The following is an 11,208-nucleotide window of genomic DNA, read 5'->3' on the forward strand; positions in this document are numbered from 1 at the left end:
AATACCAGTTTTGCCTGCTTATCATTCCTATAGAGCTGTAGAACTTCATACGCTCTGAAAGCCAAACACACGGTCATTTAGACACCTCACACTCCACTGATCTCCAAGCAGAATTATTCATCCTGTTTCACACAGAGCGGTCCTGAACACTGGTCACTTTAATTATTACATACTGTTTTATCCACTTCATATGTATATACTGTATTCTAGTCATGGCTCATCCTACATAACTACTGCTGTACACACCTTTTTATTCATATACTGTCTATACACACCATCCTATATAATACTGCTGTGTATACACTTTTCTATTCATATACTGTCTATACACACCATCCTAATACTTACTTACTTGTACACACCTTTTCTATTCATATACTGTCTATACACACCATCCTATATTACTTACTGCTGTATACACATTTTCTATTCATATACTGTCTATACACACCATCCTATATATACACTGCTGTATACACCTTTTCTATTCATATACTGTCTATACACACCATCCTATATAACTACTGCTGTATACACCTTTTCTATTCATAACTGTCTATACACACCATCCTATATTACTTACTGCTGTATACACATTTCTATTAATATACTGTCTATACACACCATCCTATATAACTACTGCTGTATACACCTTTTCTATTCATATACTGTCGAAACACCATCCTATATAACTACTGCTGTATACACCTTTTCTATTCATATACTGTCTATACACACCATCCTATATTACTTACTCCTGTATACACCTTTTCTATTCATATACTGTCTTTACACATACATACATGCATATTCCAGTCTCTGACATTGCTCATTCTGATATTTCTTAATTTAGATTTTTCTGAATTGTGTGTATTTTTGGTTTTTATTGTTAGATATTACTGCACTGTTGGAGCTAGAAACACAAGCATTTTGCTGCACCTGCGATAACATCTGCAAATCTGTGTACGCGACCACTAAACTTTGATTTGATCCGGTTGGAGCTCAAAGCAAGGCAAATATATCAGAGATTCTCCAGCAGTTTGCACTCATCCTTAGACCCCATGTGATTTATGCGACGCCATTTGCAGACATTAGTACTTGGGTCCTAGATGAAATAGCTCACCTCACTGAAACAATAACTGACCACTAGATTTATGTGGCAATATCTGAAGGATACGTTGTGGTAATGGCAGGGGGTAGGAGAACTCTCCTCTTTGACCCATTGGTTTTATATTGGCTTTGTTTCCTCTGTAGTGACAAGTAGATTATTTTTCAGCAATATTTTTTTTTTTAAGACTACATAAACACCCAACTTTGATGTTTTTTAGATACTAGAGTAATGTGTTCTGTCTTCCACAGTCCTACGATCAGATTTATTCAGAATGGGAATTAATAGTCCTATGGATGTTATAAGCCCTTTCTTTTGCTATGAAATGATCTTCATACTCCATACATGGGTGTAAGTCACAGAGGCTAACCCTCAGTCAATGACTGACTGACTGTTTTTCAGATGACACAGCAGCGAGCCAGACAGACGCTCCACCTGCCATAGTGGAACCCAATGCTGAGCTCACCCAGCTTGACCCTACAGGAGAGCCCTGGGGTGAGTACCCGACTGCTTCCCTTCACTACATTATAGTCCTGCGGAATGTTATTGAAGTCTGTGTTAACCTTCATGATGTATCTTCTCTGCAGTAAAGCCTCGGTTTAGTCAGCCCACTAAGATGCGCAGGCGGGTGCTGTACAAGCCGGTGGGCAGCTCAGTGAGGTTCAAGTGCCAGGCCAGCGGCACCCCTCCTCCCGTCATCACCTGGTGGAAGGACCAGACCCCGCTGCCACCCCCGCGCCAGGGCAAGCGCCCCCAGTGGACCCTCACCCTAAAGAACCTGCAACCCCAGGACAGTGCCAAGTACACCTGCCATGTCTCCAACCCAGCCGGGCACATCAACGCCACCTACAAGCTGGATGTCATCGGTAAGGATGGGTCCCTGCACTGGCCAACACCACAAATCACTTTACAGCACACTCCAGTTGTATTTATACCCCAGGCCTCTCTTACGTTGCCAAGGTAATTGTGCTGAGTATGTTGTCATTATGATTCACATGCTTATGAATCCTGTCCATCTCCCTACAGAGCGCTCTCACTGCAAGCCTGTTCTGACCGGCACCCACCCGGTCAACACCACTGTGGAGTATGGTGGCACCGCCTCCTTCCAGTGTAAGGTCCACAGTGACGTGAAGCCTGTGGTCCAGTGGCTGAAGAGGGTTGACCCAGGCACAGAGGACCGCTATAACTCCACCCTGGAAGTCGGAGGGCAGCATTTTGTGGTTCTGCCCACAGGGGACGTGTGGTCCCGGCCTGACGGCTCCTACCTCAACAAGCTGGCTATCATCAAGGCCCATGATGGGGATGCTGGGATGTACATTTGCCTGGGAGCTAACACAATGGGTTACAGCTTCCGCAGTGCTTATCTCACCGTGCTGCCAGGTGAGTACAGCCATTCACTAACTGTAGAATGGGACTTTACTGGGATGGAATGGCAGTGGGTTATTCTTGTTATATCTTGTCTTATAACACTTCAGAAAGCTTAGATCTGTAGAGCTCACTGATCTMTCCACTGTTGTGTGTCCAGACCCTCAGGTGGAGAACACAGTGACTCCTCCACACCTGAGCTCCGGCCTGCCCTGGCCTCTGATTATTGGCATCCCTGCAGCAGCCCTCCTCATCGTAGGCACCATTGTACTCTGGCTGTGCCACAGCCGCCGACGCCACAACACCTTGCCCCCCCGCCCCATGACCATAGCCCACCGAGACCAACACATCTCGGACAAAGAGCCCAGCACCAACACCCCCTGTAATACCCTGAATAGCCCTGACTACCCCAGCCATAGACTGGTGGGCCTGGGARCCCCTGTCCTTAGTGGGCCCCCTAAGATTTACTCCAACGTTTACACAGACATGCACTCGCACACACACTTGGATGGTAAGGTCCATCAACACCAGCATTTCCACTACCAGTGCTAACCAGCCCCCTCTCATCCCACAACACACCTACGGCCTTGTTTCCTAGCCACTGCTGCTATTCTCACCCAACAATGGACTATGAGCAAGGTAGATGGAAACAAGGAAAGGCTTGTAGTTCATATCATGGGAGGTGTAGTTCATATGAACTACACCTCCCATGATAAGCAGTGCTAAAACACCATACAGTGTCAAAACCTTTACCTGGGATACGCATATTACTAAGACTATTTCTATTTGTAGAAATACAGCTTCATTGAGAAGTCTCAGGGCGAGAAATACCCTCTCACATGTGTGCTAGAGTCATTTCTTTATTATGTTTTTTTATACTAGTCAACCAAGAGCAAASTCTAATTGTATTTTAAAGGATGAAAATTACTTACAAAAAAGATTTAGATGTCTTTGGATGCATGTAGCCCTGGATAAATCATGAATTAGTTAATAGGAGAAATTACCAGGTTTAGGTTCAATTTAGGTCAACTGAAATTTGATTAAAGGTATTCCAATTTACACAAATGAACATTTCTAATAGAATTAATCCCAACTCTGGAATGTACAATTGTATYACTATTTTTTAACACTCATCTAAACATGTACCGGTATCCAAACTCCCAAAGCATTAAGTAATATAAGAAACTTTTAAGTTTGTGTAAATTGGAAAATGTAACTCTGACAAATTAAAATCTCAACAAAATGTTTACAAATGTGAAAGCTTTTCTATTCTCATTATAGCAGCACAAACTGTGCTGTTCTCGGTTCTGATTAGGTGGTATTATTGTTTCATGTAGGGAAGTACAATTCATCAGGGAAATTAGATGGATTTGGTGATGAGGGCTTTTTTATTTTTGTATTCAGATATTGTATAATATGTATCCAACTAAAAAAATCAGTATTATTAGGAGTAGTATTATTCACCCTATGTGTAAGATGCCAAATTATTTTACAGCGCTATAGATGTGTATTTTACTTACATTTCTTGTGAGGTATATTTTTATATAAGGTACATGAGGATGAGTATTGTACCTGTGTCTATTGGTTTTTAAAACTCACCAAAAAGCTATTTAGTTGTTTTTACTTTATTCTTCTATTTTTCTTTTGGTAACCACCATTATTCCAGATTGGATTGACCTATGGGTCATTTAGTGAAAATGACAAGTGTTGATTGTATTGTTCAGTTGAATTACAACWTTATGCTTGCCTAGTTGTCTCATATTTAATTAAGAATCTGACCATATGTATACTGTATATAAGATAATGATTACAAAGAAAATGTGGTTTAGAATTGCCATGTTAATCTTATGCAATTCCTCTGTGAAACATTGCATGCTGCAAACTCACCTCTGGTGCTCATGTACATTTAGTACTGTACAATAATATTTTTGTAATAAATTGTTTTTTAAAATACTTTTTACTGTTTCGTGTTGTTTGCAAAATGCATTTCAATTAAAACATTTTATTTGTGAAATGTTTCTCTCAGAAAACAAAATGCTCACAAAACATTATCTTAAGAGGATTAACAGAGTAACATATTGCATCAAAATATCTATTTACCATTAAAAGGCCAGGGAGTTTAGCTGTTTCTTACCATGTAAAATACTCAAATTGTGTTGAGAATGTGTTTGTTATGCCATCTAGTGGCATTTTAGCGCCATAGCTTCATTCTTAGAAAATATGTGTTGTTGAACAACAATTTATGTGTAATGATTTCTCAACATTTTGTGTCAGTTCCTGCAATGAATTTGTTAAATGCTGAAAACGTCCGTTCTTCTGTATCTCAGGTCCAAAATTGTCTGAGTTGGTCAATCTGGACTGCATATCTGACTGGCTGACATGTAATAAATAACTTGTTTGAGATGTTTCAAGAATGATCTTTTGCATGTACAAAAATGTGTTCAATGTAAAAGTTTGGTATATAGAGCACTGTATTAATTGAACAAATGGCTACTGTTTTTCTACACGTCTTTCCCATTTACAGAATTGTTAAGTGGAATATAATGCAATATGTGAAGAATCAGCTGTTTACACAGCCCAATTCTGATCTTTGTTTCACTAATTGGTATTTTGACAAATCAGATCAGCTCTGTAAAAGATCTGATGTGAAAATATCTGATGTGATTGGTCAAAAGACCAACCGGTGGAAAAATATTAGATTTTGCCTGCCTTTGTAGACACAGCAATCTTTTGACTCACCCGTTTCTAGTTAGGGATGACACCCCGGGAAGATCTCAACTGCATACTCCGCTCGTCCTCTCTCAAAACCCATTGGATGAGAAAGCCAGAGGTCCCGCCCCTCTGACCCTGTCCTCCAGTGCGTTTTGAGACAGGAGACGAGAAGTGATTGCATTTGAGATCTTCTCCTGTTGTGTTAACAAATGATGTGTTAAATGTGCCAACACAATGATTGTTCCTAATTAGACACACAGATGTATTAAAACAGTGGTTCAAAACTTTTTTTAGTTAATGTACCACCGACTGAATTTTGCTCTGCCCGGAGTACCCCTGAAGTACCCCCTCATGTGCATTTTACCATTTGCTTGTGGGAGGGCGGACTCATTGTAATGGCTGGAGTGTAATTAATGGAAGGCTATCAAACACATGGAAACCATACATTTATTCCATTCCAGCCATTACAATGAGCCTGTCGTCCTATAGTTCCTCCCACCAGCCTCCACTGAGGCCTATGGTCCCATGAGTCTTCTCAAGTACCCCCTGTAGATTGGCCAAGTACCCGGGGACCACTGTGTTAAAAAAATAACAACTTGTTTTTAACACATCTGTTCTAAGAGTGTTGAACAGAAAAACAACCAACAACATTTCAAATGCACATGATACATCTATATTCCCTGATATGATTGCAGTGTTGTGAATGCACAAGTTCTAATTTAAAATCTCGATGTGATATTTCTGTGTTTTACACTATTACAACATCTTACATAATAACAAGGAACATCAACACTCCCCAGTGGCGTTATACGTTTTCTGCCATTCACTACCGAGCATCCTAATTCCAGCATGTTCGCCTTCTTCTTCTGCGGTATTTTGCCGATCGCACAATTTTATGTGCATTCCGCAACCTACTGTGCAGGATGTAAACAGGATTTCCCAAAATGGAACTAAATACTAAAACAGCTACCAAACTATAAAAAAATGTATAAACTAAATCAAACAGCTTTTCTTAAAAAAAAAAAACATAAAACAGATCTGATCCCTACACTGGCTCAAGGGGAATCTGGGAGGTCGGGTCTTCCGGCGCCAGTACCTCTCGCAAGACTTCCGATGTAAAATCCTTTAGTCCCAAAAACTTTTCTGCCTCAGCCACAATAATGTCCAGTTTTTTCGACTTCTTTGAGACTTGTGCTGTACAGTTTACAACTGTGGCAACGAACGCAACAAAATCCGCCTTTTTAACACACATATTTTGTCTGGCAGCAAACATTTACTACAAGCTGTGGTGTATCCACTACCATCTCTTCACTAGCACCACTTGTTTTCTCAATTATTTTAATCGCCTTCACATAGGAGATTCGATTGACTGCTCTTACTTTTGCCAACTCAATTTCCTTCACACTTACAGGGCTCTAACTCAGGATCATGATCAAATCCCTTACAATTCTTCTGCAGTGGTTTGGGGACGAAAGCTCTTAACAGTGTATCTTACGTATCCAAGCTTCACATGAGTAGGTATTTGCTCTTTATCAAAAAACAACACCAACTGACTATCTTATTTTTCTCCATTCACCCAGTAGGTCAGACGCCGGGCACAAACCACACCAGAAATTCTCTTCAGGTATTCAACCTGAATATCCATCGTCACCCCTGAAATTACTCCTTGACAGGTGCTCTATTCCACAAAACTTCTGTTGTTAGGATTCTTTTGAGGCCCACTGCAATCTTCTTCTTCTCTTCAGAAACAGAAATACAATTAATCAAAATAAGACCACTCCTGGTCACTCTGACAGACTCCATTTTTCCAAGCACATACTTATTTAACAATTTGACACCTGAAACGGGTTTCCCACATATACATCCTTACTCAACCAACACATCCCAACAAGAAGCGAATCATTATCACTTACACACTTATCCTCCACTACAATTTTTGACTATTTCAATTTTTTGGATACTAATGTTGTCCATTCAAAACATTGGTCTTCACCAAATTTACTCGACGCGCTGCTCAATTCGAAATCAGCATCMATTTCCGACATCTTTCCTTCAAACGGCCTGCTAGCCCGTCAACCTCGAATAGCTCTGTTCCTTAGCGTTTCGTTTTATTTGGCGTTTTGTAACCCCTTCTCGTGACTCCTCCCTGGAGATCAGCGTGAGGTGCGTTCATGATCAAGTGGGATGTGGAATTTACCACATAATACTGGTAAAAATGCACTTGAACGGCCCTCCAACTGCTAATTACTAGTGAGAACTCATCTATCGTTCTGAGCTCCCACTTCTCCCACATGCTGACGTGACATACTAAAATAATTTCCCCGATACCAGCCTTTTCGGCAGTGAAATGCAACAAAACATTATTTATAAAAAGTAATCTATTAATATTGTCTTTGAACACTATAATTTGTTCACAAGCATGATAGCTGTACTTTTAGTTTATGGTTTACACAGCTTGTTGGCCATTAGCCAATTAGCGTTTCAACGAGTTCAAAGCACTTGAATGCGTCCAACTGGTATATACGTCTTTACAAATGGTAAATTCCCACCTCCACTTGGTTACGAACGCAACTATGGCGTCTCAGCGTCTGTGACCTATGATTTATGCCAGCATGGAGATAATAAGGGCGTTTTTTTTGTATGGAGGTCAACGAGTGTCAAATTTGGTTAACAAAAAATGTAATTGCTAATTTTCTATACGAGGCTTATTTGATATAATATAACTTTTTACGAATTCAATGATATAAGTGAGTCACGTGGCATTTCGACAACTTTGAAAAATATGACTTTATATCTGAGTTGTGYCTAGAGGACTGAAATGGCTTCCACCATTTTAAAGTAGTCAACTGGGTGGCGATTCCTATGAGTTGGACGCGATCAGCCATTGAAGAAGAAATAAGAAAACTGCCTTCCATCTTTGAGGACATGTATTTCCGCTGTTAGAGTTGTCACTTGACTATCTTGTCAATATAGTAGACAATCTTTGAGCTCAGAAATCGAGGTCCGAATTCATCTTTCATATTCTATGTTTATCGGATCTCTTGGAGACAGAGGGGCCCGGTCCAAGCCCCTAGACAAGGGTTGGGTTCAGTTAGAACCACCGGATAACTAAAACTGTGTTTCAGACCTTGCCACTGCCACAAACGGCTATAAGTTACTTCCACGGGTGTCGGGTGGGGATGTTGCTAACTTTCTAGCCAGCTGTCTGAGTGCATCTATATTGAGCGATTAGAAGCTTCAAGTAAGAGTCAATTAGCTTGCAAGCCAGCTAACCTGTATTGAACTTAGAAAGAATTTAATGTACATCAACCCTCTCTTCATTAATTGCCACTAGCCTGCAATGTGAATGCTATTAAGCTAGCAAAGCATGCTACAAAGCTAACTTAGTAATAGCTAGTCATTGTTAACAGTTTTTTTTGTGGTGGCCCGCTGCTGCTGACGACGTTAATTACTTTGGGTTATTGATGTCCATTGTCTCACTTTCTTTTGCTTATAGATCTTTATTGTTTTAAAATGCCGTGTCATTAAATAGGGCGCGCTGGTGGCTTTTTTTGCTTCCAGTTTATGCAGGAACTTTAATGAACAAAGTACTGTAGTTTGCTAGGTTAGCATTGGCTAGCTAGCTATTGTTGCGTTAATTGGTATGTTCAGCAGTCGTTCAGCTACTGATGGGCTAGTTGTATTGCTGCAGTGACTACTATCTGAATATAACTTTACAATAATGACTCCTCAATAGATAGCACGTAGAGTAACGTTAACTAGCTAAGTGAAAAGCTTATTGCATGTAGGCTAGCGTTTGACATATGACCATGTTAGTTGCTAGAAGTCAATTCTTGCTAAACCGCTTGTCAAGCACTGGTTCTGTAAGAAATTGTATAAGATACTGGTAACTTGTTTTAACCACTTCTCAACATAAGCTATTCTTGGCACAACATGCACCCATCCCCTCTACTTTGTCAGACCCACACACACATCCCCTCCCCCATGAATAGGGCCTGTGAAAACAAACGCACATGCAGGATGCCTTKGGATGTGACTAGGACRAAGAACTGTGTGAAAAGCCAATGGAATGTCGACATCAGGCCGAACAGGACTACCYACGACCCAGATCGACCAATCGGAAGGCCAGACGACAAGATCAACCTACTTTGCTTGTTGYCTATATAATCTGTATGTACTGCTTAGAGGGGYCTCTTCTCCGACGATTTCATAAGAATCTGACAGAAAGGGGCCGTGCACGYTTTTGCCTGATATCTTTACACTTGAATAAAACGGCCTTATTATAAAATTATCCACCTCGTCCTATGTCTCCACTTGTTCTCCTGTCTCAAGTAAACGTTTTATCAACAGTTCCTAAAGTCTGTCAACTTTTTTTGTTCAAGAAATGCTTGGTGAATTGAGTCTCACTTTTGGTCCACAAAGTGCTCCCTCTTTATCCCAGAGTGAAAAACAACCTTTGTCATGTTGTTTTTCTTCTCTTGCAGAAGAGTAATCCGTTAGTGTGTGTGCATGCCTGAATAACAGGGTCCAAGATGTATGCCACAGATGTATGGCACAGGAAGAACCCATCCACCACCCCCATGCAGGAAGACCCCAGATTTCACCACAATGACCGTGATAACAAAGATTTTTATAGCTAATCCAAGATAGACCAGAGCCTGTCGTTTTCAATGGGAGCAAATTAATCATAGTGGGTAGAATAAGCAAGGAGGTGGGCAGAGCAAAGCATGACCTAGGTAGATCATTGGCGTATTTCCATTAGGGAACGCCTACTCTGAAGCGCGTGTGGTCAATAACTCAATTCGCCCTTGCACTCCTAAACAATTTTTTTTTTAAACATTTTGGCAAAGGCTAAAGTTTACAAAACGCATTCCACTCTGTTTGTTACATATTCTAGTTTTGGAAACAGTAAACTGTATGGAGATTAAATGTGTAATTGTGAGAAAATTTGCAGAATGTCAGCCAAAATCTTTCTCCCTCCCACTTCTCCCACTGCCATCAAATGGGCTTCTTCTCATCACCATATTTGGTAGTGAGTGGAACCGGTAACCGGATGCTTCACGTTTATACATCCGGTGAAATATCTGACTCATTGTTCTGAGATGATAGGGTAGCTGTGAATATTTCTTCCCTTTTTAAAATGTATTTTCTATTTAATCTTTATTTTGACAGTCATGCTGAGACCACGGTCTGTTTCACAGGATCCCTGTAATTACAAAAATATACATATCAATACATTAGTGTTGCATGTTATACTGAAACTTCAGTACTTTTTTTGATACTAGATCATGAAAAACGGTGGGAAACTTTCAGTACTTGTCAAATGTGTGTCACGGATCAAGTCTATCAACGCAGCCGATGTACCCCTTATAGCGTGAGCACACCGTGCCTGCTCCACTTAGCCTACACTGGGAGTCTGGGCAGCATCATGTTAGCTCCCCACTTATACTGCACAGAAGTTAACACACTTGAATAATGCAACATTGTATATAGAAATGTTGAAACTGTTATTTACTGTTTGCTATGTCCATACAGGCTAGAACACGTTACATTGGAAGAAGATTCCGGTATCTTCCAGCTTTGGAAGCCATCTTTCCTTGCTAGTTTACAGCTGAAGCGAACATAATTTCACTACCCTAATACTTAGTTTGTGATAATATGCAAAACATGCTGATTTCTAAGACGATTACCACCAATACTGTATTCATTCACATAACCTTTGAGAGAGAGGTGAGAGATTATCTATTGCCTCAGCGAACTGACGGACCGCGCCTCTCTTGCCTCATAAATGACCTCATTACTGGTTAGACAGCAAAAAATAAAATAAGCTACTTCTATGAAAATTATGTTGATCAGTACAATAAAATAAGTCCCAAATGGAAGGGACACAGATTGACATCTGAAATCAGCCTAAACAAGCTCAATAACTCAATGCATGCACACACTCCTATTGAATATGTATTCACCTGTCTTGTGAATAGGCCTAGGCTACATCTTGATTTACCCAGTTTATCAATAGATTT

The 11,208-nt window shown here is 40.4% G+C and overlaps 1 protein-coding gene across 5 annotated transcripts in view; it reads left to right on the plus strand.

The window, feature by feature from the left end:
- LOC111967337 (fibroblast growth factor receptor-like 1) overlaps positions 1 to 4,426 on the plus strand; it is a 182,173-nt gene extending 177,747 nt beyond the window's left edge. For all 5 annotated transcript variants that reach the window (XM_070444719.1, XM_070444718.1, XM_070444716.1 and 2 more), the window contains 4 exons: positions 1,511 to 1,603; positions 1,696 to 1,974; positions 2,135 to 2,488; positions 2,634 to 4,426. In XM_070444719.1, the coding sequence (XP_070300820.1) occupies positions 1,511 to 1,603; positions 1,696 to 1,974; positions 2,135 to 2,488; positions 2,634 to 3,025 (1,118 nt within the window). In that variant the 3' untranslated portion in view covers positions 3,026 to 4,426. The remainder of the gene's footprint in view (positions 1 to 1,510; positions 1,604 to 1,695; positions 1,975 to 2,134; positions 2,489 to 2,633) is intronic.
- Positions 4,427 to 11,208: the final 6,782 nt, after the last annotated feature.

Source organism: Salvelinus sp. IW2-2015, linkage group LG8, assembly GCF_002910315.2.
Source record: "Salvelinus sp. IW2-2015 linkage group LG8, ASM291031v2, whole genome shotgun sequence".
Taxonomy (NCBI): domain Eukaryota; kingdom Metazoa; phylum Chordata; class Actinopteri; order Salmoniformes; family Salmonidae; genus Salvelinus; species Salvelinus sp. IW2-2015.